The sequence below is a fragment of the Tamandua tetradactyla genome, chromosome 8 (assembly GCF_023851605.1).
Source record: "Tamandua tetradactyla isolate mTamTet1 chromosome 8, mTamTet1.pri, whole genome shotgun sequence".
In the NCBI taxonomy this organism is placed as follows: domain Eukaryota; kingdom Metazoa; phylum Chordata; class Mammalia; order Pilosa; family Myrmecophagidae; genus Tamandua; species Tamandua tetradactyla.
The window spans coordinates 95,257,560-95,276,135 of record NC_135334.1 but is presented as its reverse complement, the minus strand read 5'-3'; the positions used below and the strand labels follow the sequence as shown (position 1 = coordinate 95,276,135).

At 46.5% G+C, this 18,576-nt stretch overlaps 1 protein-coding gene across 5 annotated transcripts in view; it reads right to left on the bottom strand.

Moving 5' to 3' along the window:
- Window positions 1-17,985, bottom strand: part of NAV2 (neuron navigator 2) — a 390,205-nt gene extending 372,220 nt beyond the window's left edge. For all 5 annotated transcript variants that reach the window (XM_077114211.1, XM_077114212.1, XM_077114213.1 and 2 more), the window contains exon 1: window positions 17,607-17,985. In XM_077114211.1, coding sequence (XP_076970326.1) covers window positions 17,607-17,864 — 258 coding nt within the window. In that variant the 5' untranslated portion in view covers window positions 17,865-17,985. The remainder of the gene's footprint in view (window positions 1-17,606) is intronic.
- Between the last annotated feature and the right edge of the window lie 591 nt (window positions 17,986-18,576).

Below are 18,576 nucleotides of genomic sequence, written 5' to 3'. Positions count from 1 at the left end.
TGTTATTTACTTGCAATTCAAATTTAACTGGGCACCCTGTATTTTATCTGGCAATCCCAACTGTGGGTGCCCTGAGCTGTTGGGCAGGGGCGGCTGTTACCGAGGGACCCTGGAAAGGCTGACATAGGTCCCCACGTCTCGCATCAGCAGGGAAGGGCTAGCAGCGCCAGGAAGGGAGGAGGCTGAGAGCAGCCCGCGGGCCTGGGGAACTGGTTCACTTGCCTTTCTGGCAGGGGAGGAATGCAGAGCCCGCTCCAGCTGCTCCCCATTAAGCAGAGCTGGCATTTCAGAGCACGTCAGAGGCGCTGGCTCCCAGCCCTGGAAGTCAGCGTCTGGCCTCTGAGCCAGCCCTGCCTGCCCAGCCCCAGCCCCCTTGCCTCGGTGGACCGGGGGACCCAACGGCCCCATTGTGGTCCTGCTCGGGCAGCTCAATGGGGCCATTCAGAGGCTCCGCAGCAGGCCCCTCTCAAGGACACTTCCTCCTCCCTGTCCAGGGTGCCCCTGGCCATGGCCTTCACCTGTGTGGGTGGGGGTCTGGCTGTGGTGAGAGCAGTCGGCAGCCAGGGCAATATTACTGAAGGCCGGATTGTTGACAGAGGGCATGGAAATGCCCCACAAGTCATGGGACTCCAGGAGCTCTGCCCACACTGTGCCCCCACCCCGCCTGGGGCAGCCAGGCTTCCGAGGGACCTGTGCCCCAAGGCCGAGGAGCAGCACCCACATGCATCCACAGTGCGTGACTTGTTGGAGACCAGATACAAGTGAGTTCAAGCCCGGGCTTTGCCAAGCCCTGGCTATGGGGGATCAGGCAAGTTACGTCCCATTCTGGCTTCTCCTTCTCCACCTGTAAAAGAAGGTTAATGGGATCGACTCCCTAAGGTGGATGCTAACTAAGATAACTTATTTGCTATTTCTCTGAAATTCAAATTTAACTGGACACCCTACAATTTATCTGGCAATCCCAACTGTGGGTGTCCTGAGCTTGGAGCCTGGCATAGAGTAGGTACTAAATTTTGTCCCTTTCTCCTTTATCCCTTCTTATTTCTAGTTCTTTGCCACCCACTAAACCCTAGAAAATTTGCTCTCCTGTAACCAGCTATGAGGATGTCTTAATTCAGGCTTTCTCATAGGGACACTGGGTCTCTTGCTGACCAAGGACTCCAGCTGAGGTCCCTCTAAAGTCACGCAGCTTGTAATAAAGAGAACTGGCACTCAATTCACTCTTCACCCTATCTCTGATGCTCTTTCTGGACCTCTCTCTGGGTTCTATCTCAGATGTACTTTGCCCTTCCAGATTTTCCACCCCAGGTTGCTTCTAGTCCCTGTTTCTGAAAGAAGAAGCAGAGATGTGAACTCTATAAGCACTGTCAGGTAGCTTAAAGCAGCCAGGCCAGATGTCAAACAGCTGACAAGGGATATATGCCCAGAGTTCGCTGCCCTCCACCAGGAGTCCCAGTCAAGTCAACCCTCCCAGTGGCTGACAACCCAGTGTCATGCCAGCCGATGTGGCAGCAGGGAGAGGAACCAGGGCTTCCTGTGCACCAAAGCCCTCAGCCATCTGTTCATCACACAGAATTCAGAACATGCTGCTCTGTATTCTCTTGACCTTGCCATCATGTGCACTTAAGATCCTCTCATTTCATCTTGGATTCCGTTCCTAACTGCCCCAAGACACCAGCAACTTCTTCCATAAGTCTTCCAATGTGATCTTAAGCTCTGGGCCAGACTCTGTCAGAGTGAGGGCTGCAAGCCATCCTTGTTGCATATACCTAGCAATGCTTGTAAAACTGCAAATTCTTTGGGGCCTCACCCCAGATCTGCAAAATCAGTCTCTGAGGTTGGGGCCCAAAATTTTGTATATTTAACAAGCTCCCCACATAGCACTGAACCACACTGAAGTTTAAGAACCACTGTGAGAAGAAAATACTGAATGCTCTACACCTCTTACCCCATGTGGCCTTTCTTTGCACATTTCCTTTCCTGTTAATAGCTATCTGAAAGAATGAATTAATTGACTTCCTTATTGCCAAATCATGATATAACGGAGCACTGTCATCTCATTTCTCATTTGCATTTTGTGTTGGACTTTTCTTGAGAGGTTTCCATCCATATATTGGGGTACGGAAGAAAACATACACACATGTAATTCAAAATTAACATGTATAGAGTACTCATCACATGCCAGGCATTCGCCACATGATTTATGCACATGATCACATTCATGTTCAGAGTAGCCCTGTGAGGTTGTTGGCACTCATGTCTATTGAGCAGAGGAGGAAGCAGGGCAGATTTAGCAACCCACCTAAGGCTGCACTGCTGTAAGTGGGCAGAGCCAGGTTTCAAATCTTGGTCTGGGTGGCCATAACCCTTTAGTTCTTACCCACTTCACTATTCTGATGTCTCTGAATTTGGGCTGGGCTCAAATTCAGGATATCATAACCCAGAACATGCATCAGAATCCCTGAAAAATCCTAAAAACTACCAGCGTCAAAGCCAACCCCAGGTGTATATCTGTAAGGAAGCTATCTAGGCATGCATATCATTTATACAACTCCACATACTCCCAGTGAAGAACCATGGGACACTTGCCCAGGGTCACGTACCTTGTTAAAGTGGGGTCTAGAGAGAGAACTCAAGTGTCCTGACTCCAAGAACAGTGCTCTTTCAGCTTCACCACACTGCCTCATATACCACAGCACATCCAGTGCTCAAAATGAATTTGCTAGAAGGAGCATGTGGAAACACACACATGTGAAAATTCACACATACATGTTTGTGTACATGCACGACTCACATGCACACAGAGTGCATACACAAATTTAGACATTCATGTGTGCATATACACACACATTCACGTATACATGACTCATGAATTCATCTATGTCCACATGCACACACATTCATGCACACACATACAGATGCACAATCACACTCTCAGTATCAGGTGCATCATCTTTCAGTCACAGGGTGGCAGCCTTGCTGTGCCTGCTCAGGGGAAAGTCTGGACTTGAGGGTGGCTGGGGAGGTCCCTCCTCCAGGCATCTTGGATATGTTAAGTGAAAGAAGGCTAAGGAAGCTGGGGAGTGGGTAAAAAGTTGTCCTGGTCTCCCTGCACCACCTTCCTTCCTCCTCTGCTCTTCTGTCACCAAGTCCTCTTCATCCACCTGCAGTGGGCGGTGACCAATTGAGATGCAGCAGACACAAGGACAGGCAGTTTCTATGGCACCAGTGACCATGCGAGCAGCTTTTAAATTGCCCTGACTTACAGAGTACAAGGTTAAAAAGCCTCAAACGCAGTATTAGCCATAATGTCATCAAACAGCCTGTTTTAAGAACTCAGTTAATTTGCTCTGCTCTTATCAACAGGATTTTCCCAAATCAATGTGCCACCACAGCTTGATTTAAAGAAATGCCTCGGCAGGCAGGCAGATTACATTTTCACAGCACCTGCCCATTGAAAGGGCTTTCCTGGACTTTGGAGGTGGAATGGCGAGTCTAGCAATACCACTCAAGTAAGCATCTCTCCTTGGCACCCCAGGATACATCCTGCCTCTTTCACAACCAGGTGCTGGAATCATACAGTGCAATTTTGGGGACTCAAGAGAGTTGAAAGATATCCAAACAGCAAAGGATTGTGGGAGTTGAGCTCTGTTCAGACTGTGGGAATGGCTGCCCTACCTTTACTGCTAAAATAGACATCATAGCTATTCGTGAAAGGGGCTGGGATGAAACTGCCTCCAGCTCCTGAAAGATGCCATCTCCACCAGCACAGACCACACCTGTGGGGAGCTCAGGTCCTCTAACCTGGGCTTAGGTTAAGGATAGGATGATTCTTCCTTCTGCAGTTACCAGGTAGATCAGAGCTCCTATCATGGTGACCAAACATTAGCTACAATGTCCAGTTCACAGGAGAATAATCCCAAGCAATGTCAAGAGACACATAATAATTGCAGTGGCCACAGATTCTGGAATTCTCTCTTTAGGGTTGTCCTATCCATTCTTTCCCAGAGAAGGAAGAAAGAAAGAAGAAGAGAAAACTGAAGACAAAGTGAAACAGAGTATGTTGGCCAACCCAATCCTCACCTCCACATTCCACTGTGGGCATCAGAGAGCCATCCTTAACAAGGACAAAGTAATGGTCTGCTCATATGGTAAGAATTCTCCAAGCTGAACAAAGATATTCCCTTTTCCTAGCCAGCCTGACTCTCCAACTCCTTTGTATTAAGACATGGAATTCCCAGAGACTCATTCAAGAAGCAAAATGGGCAAAGGGACAACAGTCTGATCCATTAGCATCTTATGGGACATATTAATAGATTCCTTAGCAAAGTCTTGAGAAATAGTGAATCAAAAGCCTTGGAGTTGAGTCTGCCTAAAACCTGCACGAGTCTCTACCGCTCATTCAGTAAACATTCAGTAAGCATTTACTATGTGTCAGGTACTATCCTAGGAATAGGGGATATAGCTGTGAACAAGACAGGCACAGCCCTTGCTCTCATGGAACTGGCAGCTAGAAGGGGAAGATATGCAATAATATAATATATATAAATATCAGGAGAAAAGTGCTATGACTCTGGAGAAAAATTAGGCAAGGTGGTGATATATAAAAGGATGGATCAATGTTGATATTTTATATAGGGTGTCAGAAAAAGTACCTCTGATAAGGTGACATCTGAGAAAAGACTGAAGGTGAGGGAGTGAGCCCTGTTATTATCTAGGGAAAAACATTTTAGACAGAAAGAACAGTAAGTGCAAATGCCCTGAGGCTCAGCATTCTCGATAAAATGAGGGGATAAGAACACAGGGTCTTTTGGTCTAGCTCTAAAGTTCTTGAGCTGCTATTGATCTGTGAGTCAGGAGCAGGGGGTGATTTGGAAGGTTAGGGTAAATGACCACTTCTATGCAAACAGGCCAGGGTGGTGACACCATAGATCCCCGTCACAGCCCCCTCCTTTTTCAGTCATATATGCTTCTCTTTCTAACTCTGTTTTGAAGAGAAACTGTCTAGTTGTTTTTAAGAAACAAAAATAATCTGTCCTGTTAAGGGAGAGATATTTTAAAACCGCTGAATGGATTTTTCCTTTCCTGGTTTTTTTTTATTGATAGATTCCCCTCTCCTTCCAGTTCTAAAATAAGCGCCCTGTCTGGCCATATGCTAATCCAAAGGCAACACACTCCAGAATGGCATGGGCCTTAGGGGAGCCAGGCAGAGGTCATCTGGAAGTCACTAGACCTGGAGAATGCACCAAGACGGGCTGGCCAGCCCGGCCTCGCCCATGGCCGGCTTCCTTCAAATCCAGGTGACGAGACGCTCTTAAAAACAGCAGTGGAATGTGGTGAGAGTTGGCATTTGTAAATGACAAATTTCTGACCAAATTCCAGTTCTTTAGAATGGAAAACCAGCAGCTTCCTGTTACAAAGTGTACCAAAAGTTCATGCCTAATACATAGGCAAGTCATACACTTCGTTTCTAAATTTTGCTAAAAATATAACAAATCCAGCATATTTTTAGCCAGGTAAACATTTTGAGGGACTAGGTCAAATTTATATTGGTTTCTGCTCTGTACTCCACAGAAGGAATGATCCTAAACGATTAAGAAGTGGGAACCAAAGAGAAAAGCCTCCTAGTCCACCAGGCAGCTTGGAGTTACTGATTCCTGATGACCACCTCCAGTTTAGGACGCTTCCAGGAACTAGACAACTTGTCCTTTCCCATTACAGAGGCAGCATCTTTTAAAGACAGAGCCCCAGGTGACTTTAGAGGGCAAGTTTTACTACTTCCCATTTGCAGGAAGGCTTTGAACAGGTTGTTTCCCCTCCATGTGTCCTAACTTATATGGGTATCTCTTCCTCATCCTCAACTACATGTGGGTTTAGTTAGAAGCAGCACAGAGGGAGGATGATGCAGTGGGTAAGGATGCAAGCTCTGCAGGGTCTGCCTGAATTCCAGGCCTGGCTCCACCACTTATTATGTGTATGACCTTGGGCAAGCTGCTTATGTTCTCTGTGCCCTGGTTCATCTGTAAAATGGGGATAATAGCAGAAGTACCCACATCAGAGGCTATTATTGCTCTTGGGATGATTAAATGAGAAAATCCATATAAAATGCTTAGAACAATGCTGGCACATGAGAAGTGCTCAGTAAATGATGGCGAGTATATCTACTCCAGGCCAGAGAGTAGATATACTCTCTACCTATAACATGGATTATTATAATAACATGGGTTGGGTAGATTAAAGCACACTAACTGCTTTAATCTACCCAACCCATGTTATTATTATTCCTGGGGAAACTGAGGCTTGGCAGGACTGACTTGTCCAAGTTGCAATTTAACAACTATTTATTGACTGTCCATCATGTTTCAGGCACAGGACTAGGACTGGGGAAGTTAGATGGATGGTAAATAAACGTGGAGGTAGGATCTTAACCCAGGACTCTCTGACTTCCAGTTTGGGGAATCTTAGAGGACCGGCAGAAAGAGCATGAACTTTTAAATGAGATGATGTATGTAAAGTGGGCGCCAGAGCCTATTGCTACAATTTTACCATTTACAAAGAGGTCCTGGTTTCCTGATGCCTTAAACTGAAAGCAAAAGCTTTAGAATATGAAGGAGTTAAGAAAATTCATTTTAACTACTTGGTAGAAGGCGGGGAAAAGAACAGAGCATGGTGTTGGTTCTATCTCTTAAACCACCAGGCACTTCAGAGCAGAACATCTGATTGCTGTTAAGTGAAGTGGAAAGAATGCTAGATCAGGAGTCAAGGGACCTGGGTTCCACTTTTTGCTTTGCCCCTCCAAGCTGGATGACCTTGAACAAGTCCCGCCTCCCTCTGGGCCGTGGTATCCCCATCTGTGCAGTGGAGCTGTGGGAATCGATGGTCTAGAAAGTCTCCACCAGCTCAGACTTTCAGAGTCTCTGAGTCCTTAGAAGCACAGATCTCTAAGCAGACACTCGAAGTAAGCCTCATTATTCTCAGTCAAGTTTTGTCACCTAAATGGTGTTTATTCTTCCAGGGCTTGCCTTCCTTGGCCCAGAGACAGCTATCAACCCAGGTTCATACACTGGAAGGTCTAACGGCTCTGGGACACTTGCAGCCCACACATTTTGACGTAAATATGCGTCACTCCCAGGTCTGAAAAGAATCAAAGCAAATTAGCATGAAATGAGGACTTTCTGCAGCACTGCAGCTGAGCAACATCTGGCAGGAGGGACGGGAAGGAGGGTCCCCAGTTGTCAGGCACATGGGCCCAGCAGGGTCCAGCAGCACAGGGTAACTCGGGGTGGGGGCAGTGGTGACAGCAGTCAGACAAGGAGATTGTTCCAGAATGCAGCAGGGTGTGGGCAAAAGTCAAACGGGTTTCCTTGTTCTATAAACGCAGAGCCTCTGGTGACAGGCTGAGACAGGCACAGAAGGGGACCCCACAAATAGGGAATGGTGGGGATGGCTGAGGTCAGGAAAATGGGGAGTAGGCTCCCAGAGGAAAAGGGTTTGAAGTTTTGATTGCCTAAAGCAGTATTTCAGCCAGGGACTCAGGCCTCTCCTAAACACCAGTTGAAACAGTTAAGAGTGTAGGTTTTGGAACCTAGGTTCAAATCCTGCTTCTGACCATACCAGCTGCGTGGCTTGAACAAGTCCTTCAACCTCTCTCAGGCTGGGCTCCTCACTAACTCCTCACTGATAAACCTGGATTAATAATATCAATTCAGAAAGTCAGTGTGAGGATTAAATGAGATAATGTATGGAGATGACACAGAAGTGGCTGCTGCAGTCACTATTCCTGGAAGTCTGGTCCTGTCCGGAGGATTTGTAAGCCCTCTCTATTATCTGACAAACTGAAACCCTTCCAAGCCTTTCTGGGTCCTTCTTCCTGCCAAAGCCCACAGTGTTCTCTCCCCTCTCAATGATTCCAGTCTACTGGAAGGCCATTATCATACCATGGCAGATAGCCTTCCACTGGAGCAGCCAGTTTAGACATCGTAATTGGCTTTGTGTAAAAGAATCTGCCTCCTCCCTCTACCCAGCCAAAGTGGGTGAGTTTCCCAGAGACCTTGTGTTGGAGAGCTTTGACACTGGCCTCAGCCAGTATTCAGGTTGTCTCCTATGCTTGGCCACTCGCCATTTACATGATCTTCTCAGTTCACATCCCAAGTGGGAGTTCTCCTGGCTCCACGTGGCACAGGTACAGCTTCATGGGCACAGCTAGTACTTAATATCTATTTCCTCACTCTTGTTTTTCAATTCTTTATTTTCTTCTGACAATACTAAGTACGTACTATCTGTAGGATCTGTGCTGGTGCAATCAGGGATCAAGACCAACACATCCTGACCCCATAGAAGTCATGGTCTGGCAATGAATAAGCTCTCAAGGTATGCTGTGAGTGCTATAGAGAAGGCTATGGGAACTCATGGGAGACACACTGTATTAGGACCACAGTGATAGCAGAAGGATTCCTGGAGGAGGTGACACTAATGCTGAACTTGAATGGGTAAAGGATGGGAAGGCTTAAGCCACACAAAAGAGACCTATTTTGGGGAGTGAAACATGGTTGAAGCCAGAGGCAAGAGCTTGCTTTCATTTGTAGTCTTGCCCTTCTCAATGCCTGGCCTAGTGGGGCTCAACCAGGGTTTTTAACTTTATTTGTAATTTCTTCATTTTCTAAAATTTCTTTTATATTTGCAACCATGGATACATCTTAGATTTTTACAAGAGATTTCCAAATCAAATGGGATCCTGTGACTCCCAAAAATATCAGCAACCATTTTCGTAAAAAGTAAGCCATGATTCTCACATTACACAAGAAAGAAGATAAGGAATGCAAATCCTAAACCAAGTGAACAAAACCTTGGCTAGGCTATTGTAAGAGAGGTGACAAAAAAAGAAAAATTCCACTTCATTTATATTCTCATGGGTACATCATAGATATTGGTAACATATACTATTCATTCCGGGCTTTGTTTTGTTTCCCAATTTTTATTTGAAAAATGTTTAAACCTACGAAAATTTTAAAAGGATTACACTGCAATAAACTTGTATCCTTCATCTAAATTTACTGTGTTAACATTTTATGTCATTTGCTTTCTGTTCTCTGCAGAGATACTCACACTATTTCTGAACCATTTGAGAGTTAGTTGCTGACCTCAAGAACTTCACCTCTAAATATTTCAGCAAGTATCTCCCAAGAAAAAGGAGCAAACTGCTTTTGTGCTGTTGCATATGCAGGATCCAGTCTAGAATCTCTCATTGGATTTGGCATAGCACTTTGATCTCTAGCACTTTTCTAGAATAGTCTCCTATCTGTCTTTAAAATTATTCTGTCCTTCATGACAATGACAGTTTCAAAGCTCCCAGACTAGCCTATAGTCTTAAAGAAGGAACCATAATATAAAACTATATGATTGCTTCCTCCTGCCCAGACACCAATTTTGAATTGAATTCCCCAATTTTTCTTTCCTCTGATCAGAGCCCTGCCAGTAATATACTTCGTGATGATACCTAGTGGACAAAACAGCTATTGTCTTGTGGCCTCAAGAATGTTACATATCCCAGAGGGGTTTAGCCAATATTATTCAGCAACTAATGTTTATTTAATATTGAAAACATGTTTTATTTTCAAACTGAGAGGAAGGGAAATCAAAATGGCATATGTACCAATTAAAGGAAATTTTAAAGTAATTTAGCTTGATTCAGTATTAACAATACTTATTCAGATAATTCACACTTGCTACTTATGAACCTTGAATCTGGTGTCAAACAAATTCTGGGTCTACCACTTACTAGTTGTGCTTCTTGGAAAAGAAGCTTAACTTCTCTCAGCTTTGGTTCCTCAAAGGGTATTTAGGGTACAAGATGCTTAAATGAGGGCCCTATTCAGAATGATTGTATTTATTCATTGCCATAGTAACTCTTCAAAGAAAGTAGAGTGGCACTGTCCTCTTTGTTTTACAGACGAGGTAACTGAAGCTGAGAAAGACAATGCGACTTGTTGAAGATCATGCAGCAAAGTGCCAAAGGAGACAGAATTAGAATAAAAATTATTGACTCCCAGAGCATCATTTCAATTTCTCTTCAGGAAGTAGCATCTACTACATGTGTACAGAGGATGACTCAATCAACGGCCTGGTATCCTTATTATAATTATTTTTATTGGAACACACTGCCATGAATTACTGATTTTGTTCAAAGGCTCCCAAATAACCCTCAGAGGTAAGCTCAGACCTATCTTTATCAAGCCCCCAACTCCCCCCTGTCTTCTACTCTCCTACTAAGGTGGGGGTTAGAACAACCCAAAATTCACTGAAAGAATCCTAAGTCAAACCATGGGCTATAGTTAATAGTACATTTGTAAAAATGTGCTTTCATCAATTGTAACAAATGTTTCAAACCAATGCAAGGTGTTACTAATAGGGTGGTATATGGGAATCCTGTGTTTTGTGTATTAGTGTTCTGTAAACCCACACTTCTTTAATAAACAAAAAAAATTCACTGAAGGTATTGTTTCATTTGATAAGAGAACAAAAGCTTCTGAGGCTGCACATTGTGTACAAAACACAAGAGAGGGGCTGTTTTCCTTGGGAAAGGGGCATGAAACCATGAGTCATTCTTTAGGTTCTGTGTGGGCGAGTGGGGTTCCTGAGAAAACCTTTGTGTCACTCACTACTGTCCTGCATGGACTAAAGCACAAAAGCCTGACCAAGTTTTGTTCTGAATATCACATGGCCCAAGACATTCTAGGAACACACAGTCAGTCCCCTTGAACAATGGGACCAAGAGACAGAGTCACTATTGAAGTCAGTCCTGTGGCTATGATGGTGAAACCCCATTGGGCAGCTGGCCATGCACTGAGGCACCTTAATGGCCAAACTGATCATAAGGTTTAGTATCCAACTCCCATCACAACCATGCCAGTTGGGTGGGAAGAAGGATTTGCGTCTGTCCTTAGAATAAAAAGGAGCCATTGGGAGGACCCAATCAATGGCAATGTCTCAAAGATTGGCCAATTCCATTCCCCCACCTCTACAGTGCCAGCTCACACTGGGTGTAAAAGGAGGCTTCCTACAGATTTAGTTTGCAGCAGATCCCTCAGCTTGGTTAATGTTGTAGAGATTGCACATCTGGGAGCAAAATGTGGAGATTCCATTTAACAACTCTGGATATGACCTCTTTGGAGAACTGCATACTATTCTTAATTTACCCTTGCTCCCCCTTCCTCTAACAAACATCCTGCTATGCCCTCTGCTTTCACAGTGCAAGTCATCTGTCCTTCTACCTAACCAACTGCTCACTTAGGAGGGAGCAAAGTGTGATGCAAAGAACCTGGACTTGAACAGATTTGATTTCTCAACCTGGCTCTGACCTTGGGTAGTATAAATAGGCAGTAACATATATTCCTTGCTTTTTAAGTGCCAGGAACTATGCTTAGTAAACTATCTGCATTAGTTCATTGAATTCTCAAAGCCAACCTATAAATATCACAGGTTCTATTTTATAGATGAGGAAACAAAGTTTAGAGATGTTAAGTAACTTACCCAAAGCCTAGACTTGAACCCAGATCCATCTCTCAATGAAGCTTAATTTACCATGTAAAATTTCCTCCTAGTGATAAGTTCCTGCAGCCTCAGCTTCCTCACATAAAATGCAGATCTTTTAAAGGGTTTCTTGAGTCTCGAATTAAGTAATCTATATCAACAGCACCAAGGACCACTGGCATATAGCAGATGCTCCAATAATGTTCCCTTCCTTTGCTGCTGAGGCAGATTCTAAGTAATAAGAATTTCTGACCTTAGGCCAAAGTCTCACTGGATGGTTTGGCTTTTTCAGAATGGTTTCAGAAGCTTCACTAAGGCCTGATTAAAACATCTGTCTCATGGTTTACAACATTTTTTCTGATAAGTAAATAAAATGGGACACAAAGATTTGGTGCTCCAGTCTAAGTTACACAGGAAAAATGTGTGAGAAGTGGGAAGCAAACCTAGCTATTCCAAAAGCTAGAGATTGGACTGCAGCTCTTCCAGCCTTGCCTTTGATGTGTTTCTGCTTACATGTGCTCATTACTTTAAGCTGTTCCATGTGTATAAATTTGTATTTGAGCGTGTATATATATGTATATACACATATCCAGAAGTAGATGTATTTATATGCACATAGATACACACACACGTAATGATACCTAAATACCACCCTTAAAGTGTCTTCAGAAAATTAACCCATGGAATAAGCAATAAAATGTGAATATAAACATCCCTGAATGTTGGCAGATAACCACGCTACACAATCCCCTCCAAGAACTGAGAAATAGAAGAAAGCGAATAACATAATAGCAGAAAAATGCACTAATCAAAGCCACAATCAACTTTGATGATGGAGCAAAGGTTCTAATCAAAACACAATGGGGCAAAGTCGCAACAGGTTGTAAGCTTGGAGCTGTGCTCTCTTTCTCAGGGGCCTTGCATGAGCTTTCTTTTAAACATCTAAAACACCCACAGAGGATTTTAATCACTTCTAATTACATTTTTGAAGAAATGAGTTGCAAGTTGAACACCAGGTCCTAAAAACAGGAAATATCACAATATTATATATATAATTTTTTTCTGCAACTGCTTCTTAAAAATAGGCTAGCAGGTCTCTTCAAATTGCTCACAAACGTTCCTTATCTTAAGGCCGGCCGGACAGGGTTTCTGAGCTAACACAGAGCATGTCTCTAAAACAATACTTTGCACATGGTCATAATTTATAGGACATGTTAACAGAACAGATGCTATAAACGTTCATTCTTGGGGGAAGGCCCAGGTATCCCAATACCAGGAAGGGAATTCAGGAGGGATTTGCTGCTGCAGAGCAGTTTCCTCCAATGGGGGTTGAGACTCATCTCTAGGTCTGTGGGAAAGATTTCAAGTGAGGGACTTGGGTGGTCAACTTATCGGGGACCTGGGGGGTAGACAGGGGGGCTGAACCTGACAGCTATTTGTTGGCTGTTTTAGTTTGCTAAGGCTGCCAGAATGAAATAGATTAGAGATGGATAGGCTTTTATAAAGGGGATTTATTTATTTACAAATTTACAGTTCCTTGGAAGAAAGACAGCTAGCTCTCTTCTGGGTTTCTCCATCACATGGAAAGGCACACAGTGACATCCACTGGCCTTCTCTCCCAGCTTCTGGGTTCAAATAGCTTTTCCCAGGGTCGGTCTCTTTTTGCATCTCTGAAAGTCTGGGTCTAATGTTGGCACTGAGCTCTAAGCCACATTGTACTGGGCTGTTCTAGCTCCTTCTCTCTCTTCTGACTCCTTCTTCTAAGCCTCCAGTTAATTAAATTAAACACTCATCGTGGAAGGCACTTACCTTAGCTGACTGATTCTATCAGCTGTAGAAGAAATTTATGTGCCGATGATTTAAGTCCACAGCAACAGAACATCTGGGCACCAACACCCGGCCAAGTTGACACCTGAACCTAACTACTACACTGGCTATGCTAGCTCTTTTCACATCTGAAGGAGGTGGAGAGCAGGTTTGGGGAACAATAGGCCTTCACTGGCTGACAGAGGAATTGTAAAATAAAACAAGGTTACACATTCCCCTCCAAGAACCACCACCTTTCCCCTATAAATACCATGTTAGATATTCTGAACCTCAAGCTAATAATAATAATAATCACCATCATTTCCCACGGCTTACCACAGTAAGCCAGGTCCTTTCAGAGCACCATCCCTTTGGCTCCTCATGACTACTCTGCACAGCTAAAATTCCTAACCACCAGGAAGCCAGCATGCATGTCCACCCATTTGACTGCAAAGCCTCTGTCACTTTTTTCTTTTTTTTTTTTTTGGCATGGGCAGGCTCTGGAAATCGAATCCAGGTCTCTGGCTTTGCAGGTGAAAATTCTGCCACTGAGCATCTGTCACCTTTTTAAAAGGGAGATACCAGCTTCCCTTGAGCAGTATCAACTCCTGCTCTGCTGCATGTCATACTCGTTCTTCCCACCTGCTCTCCTCCCCAATCAGCCATCCCCACCCACCTGCCAATCTTTGAAGCCCAGCACACTTCCTGCCTCCCCAATGAGGCCCTCTGAATTTCTCCAGCTGTCATAACTTGGATTATTGTGGGCACCCAGCCCTAAGTACACCTCTCCAACCTCCTTATACTGTTCCCTGTTACCCTAGATACATCAGTCATGCCTCCTGACTAGATTATAAAATCCCTGAGGTCTAAGCCATGTCTTATATGTCTTGTAGATCTGAGAAAGAGTGATGCAGGGAAGCAACTATGAAAATTGGGAAGATGACCAGCCTTGAAGCCAGACCAACCTGGGCTGCTCTGGACTCTCTGCTCCGCCACACTGGATGGCCTGGAGCCTGTTACTCTACTTTGCTGTGCTTCACTTATCTTGTCTAGCTCAATGGTTAGAGCAGTCGTTTTAGGAATCAGGGTGTGCAACCTATCAGGCAATTTCTGTGAAGAAACTGTACAGCACTGTAGATAAGAGAACATGGAGTCCAGAGCCAGATGGCCTAGTTCTAATTCTACCTCTACCATTCACAGGCTACTTGACCTCTCTTTGCCTCCAGTTTCCTCCTGTGTAAAATGGGGATAAGACTTTTCTCACTGGGCAGTTGTAAGGATAAAATGAATTGCTTTACGTAAATTCCTTAGAACAATTCCTGGCACATGGGAAGCGCTATGTAAGTACTTGCCATTATTGTTATCAGTATTACTATTCATTGTTATTGTTAGAGGAAATGGATATGTTATTCCTGCTCTCCAGGTTACTGTGAAGACAAAATGAGATGATATGTACAGAGCCTGGCACATCAGGCACTCATCAATGGTCATGCCCTTCCCTCATCTTCCCACCATGGCTAGCACCGTAGCAAGCATATGATGCTTTGTAAAATCTTGTGGAGCCATTGACACTATCCAAAGGAATTGAGAGAAAAGCGAGAGAGAGAGAATAGCCACGGCTTTTCTCACTTAGAGGCTATGAGATCTAGGTTCAACAGGCTCTATCTCTGGAGTCTGCAACAGGATCACCTAATTTTATGAAGTGCTTCTTATTAGACACTATGCTAAATCCTCCACACACATTATTTTACTTAATCCTCAAACCAGTTATCATGGCTGTTTATGTCCATTTTTACAGATGAGAACACTGAGGCCCAGAGCGGTTAATCCACCTGGTCACCCAACTAGTACATGGCCGAGATCAGATACCCCACCAATTAACCATCTGACTTTAAAGCTGTTAACCATTGCGCAACCCAGCTTTTTGTCAAAAATCAACTGAATAAAAGGGGAGGCAGAGGCCCTGAGACATCATTTGTAATTTAACTCATCACCTCCTAAGTATTTGCCAGTGATAAATGCTAGCTTTGGGGCAGGGGGACTACCAGACCACAAATCAGACACTGTCTTCAAGCTGAAGTTGGGAGGCTTTTCTGAAGGCTGGGCACCATGTAAGTCAGAGTGTGGGCTGCCCAAAGAAAGCAAAACCCCTTTCTCCAATGCCTCTTTGATGTCAGGATGGGCTGAGAAGAGAACAAGGATCTGCCACCTGACAAAGGGAAGAGCTTCCAGGATCCCTGGACACTGACGCAGAGAGGGCTGGCAGGGAAAAACTGTGATATTCCACTCAGAGGTGATCATTTCCCTCAGCAGTCCTTCCAAATCACCCTTGTGGTCAGCAACAAGGACCTGTTGAGGGCAAGAGAAGTGGATTGGGGTGGGGGTGGGGTGGGGTGAAGGTTCTGGGAATTGTGTACCAAGGATGAGGGAGGGAAGCAAAGACCCAAGCAAATGGGACCATGCCAGCCCCCAGGGAGAAGTGAGAGAACATTTTTCAGGGCAGAGGATGATGAATCACCTTTCCAGGGTCTGCCCACTGCACATCCTCCGATAATGTTTGTTAAATGAAGGGTCAAATGGGCACCAGGCAGAACAGCTGCCTGGGTATGAACAATCTCAGTCTCTACTTTCCCTCTCATTCTTCAGATCCTCCTCATCAGGCTCGAGGGAGTGTGTCACATCCTGAGTCACCATTCTGCTCACTCATGTACAGCCCACCCCATCTCATAAGCCCTACTTCCAAGCACGAAGGGGAAAACCCCGCAGGCATATACCCCAGTGTTCATTCCCTTTCAGAGTCCACTGGACAAATCCCTTGGCTCACAAAAGAAAACGAGTAGACACATAAAACTTTAGAAGAGAGGGGCCCTGGAAACATGGGAGGAAAACTTGCCTTCCTCCCACATGCCATCACTCAAACCTGTCAGCTTCCAAAAATGTTTAGCAAGTGCAGCAGCAAGGGGCATGCTTATCAGCCTGACATGGGAGCTTAATCTACTTTGAGGGCTTTCTCCAGCTCAGAGTTCCAGAAGTCTGCTTACAATTAGCTTCCAGCTCCAGTGCCTCACCAGAAAAGCTAGGAATGTGTTGAGCTCTAGCCTCCGATCAGAGAAAGCTCCAGGAGAAGGTGGAGACAATGTCAGCAGAGAAAAACTTGCCAAAAAGGTCAGCTGGTCTGTTGCCACTACCCTGACACCAACCCCAAACCACCTCCCTTCTGGCTTCCTGCCTCTCCTGACCAGGACAGTCACATCCGTCAGGTTTGCCTGTCCCCAAAAGTCCCTACTGAAACACTGCCAAGAAAATACAGCATGCCCCCACTCCCTCCTACCAGAAGAGGAAAAAAAAAAAAAAAAAAGGCAGCAGGAGGGCATCTGGCCAAGTGAACCTGATTGGCCCTTGCTGACTTCCTTAAAAGAGACTGCAAGACCCGGGCCTGTCACACGGCCGAATTGGGTGATGTGGACTCTGTCTGGAAAGGTAGAATGAACCACCTCCCTTTAAGCCACCTTCCCACCGGTACCCCCAGTCACTCTGGCTACCAGCACCAGGATCTACCACCCAGGAAGGAGGGGCTTGGTTTCAGGCCGCCATTCTGAGACAGCCACCCCCACCGCAGCAGCCAGCCAAGACGCTAGGAATCTCCAGCTGCCTGCCTTAGCCGGTGCACCGGCACTCATACTGCAGCCCAGCACCACACCGGGAATTCTGTCACTCCAAAGGATGGCCTGCATGCCCACCACTGCCTCCCTCAGGCAGGCTCCTTTCCTGAACCTTGAAGCCAAGTCAGGGGGCAGCGAGTCCAGTGGGAAAAAGAACAAGCCTCTGGGTGGCAGACCACCCCTTAGCAGGGCCAGTCCTCGGTGGAACTGACAGAAACAAATACAGCAGCACATATTACTCCCGTGTTGGGGCTAAGCCCATGATCATGCAGAACCTGCCATTTCCAGAGCTGCACACCCTTCTTGAGAGCAGCCTGGTCATACCCAACAGAAGGAAGCAGCAGGCATGCCCTTACCGCGGGTCTCGCAGGGCTCCTCTGGCAAACCTCGGGCGTCCGGGCCACACCCACCCGCCGGCCCACTCTGCTGGAGCATCCCCGAATCTGCCCCTTAACCAAGGGGAGCCGTTCCCTTCCTCGGCCATAAGGACAGCCCTTTCCACCCCACCTAGCCGTTCCCCCCTCGCCACTCCCCTCAAAAAAAAGTATTCACCATTCGCCCCCTACCCCCACCCCGAAATAAGTGCCAGGGCACGTAGCACCCTCTCACCTGGGTATCGAACCCATTTTCCACCGAGTCGCTCTTCCGCAGCGGGAGCCCCTCCCCCGTCGGCTCCTGTAGCCCCTGCGATTTCAGGGGGATCTGGCTAGGGTAGGAGGTCTTGCTCACCTCCACCTTGCTTCCCAACTTGAGGTAACAAGGCTGGGGGCCAGCCCGGGCCGGGGGCACGTGCAGGATGGGCGCGGCGCTGTGCACGGGTTTGGGTAGTCCCGACTTCATTTTGGAGGCGACCAGGATGGCCGGCATCTTCTCCCGGGGCTTCGGCTTTCCCAGCACGTCCCTGGCAGCGGCAGCGGAGGCGACCGCTAAAGGCAGCGCGGGCGGCAGAGCAGGCGCCGGGCCTCGGCCCACGAGGCGCCCACCACCAGCGGCGGAATAAAAAAATCCCCGAGTCGGGGAGAACGCAGCGGGCAGGCGAGCGCGCCTTCAGGGTGCCGCGATGGGGGCCCGGAACTGGTCACAGCGCTCAGCGGTTCCCGCCTGGCAAGATGCTGCAGCCGGGTCTCACGCCTCTCCTGGGTGGGCTGCTCACGAACTCTGGGCGCTCGGTGGCTGCTGCCTCTCGCAATTTTCCTCCTGGGAAACCGTGGCTTGGACGCCCATATTATCTTGTCACTGCATCTCCGACGTGAGGAGGCCCCTTTGGAAAGGAGAAGCGGCGGGGACGCACGCCTCGCGCTTCGGGAGACTGAGGGTATGATCAGGCGAGAGAAGGAGCGAGCAGGGGAGGAAGGAGAGAAAGAGAAAGCACCGAGCTCAAGACGTCTTCCCTGAGAGGGAGCTACCACCCTGCTCGCGAGCACCGCAGTGTCACCCGACACGCAGAGACGCGGCAAAAGCCCCGAAAGGTCTCTCGGCGTGACAGTGCCCAGAAGCTTCCCGGACAGATAGCTCCTTAGCGCCTGCGGGTCTGCACGTGCTGCGTGCGCTATAGCGCAGCAAGCCTGTGGCCGTGGAG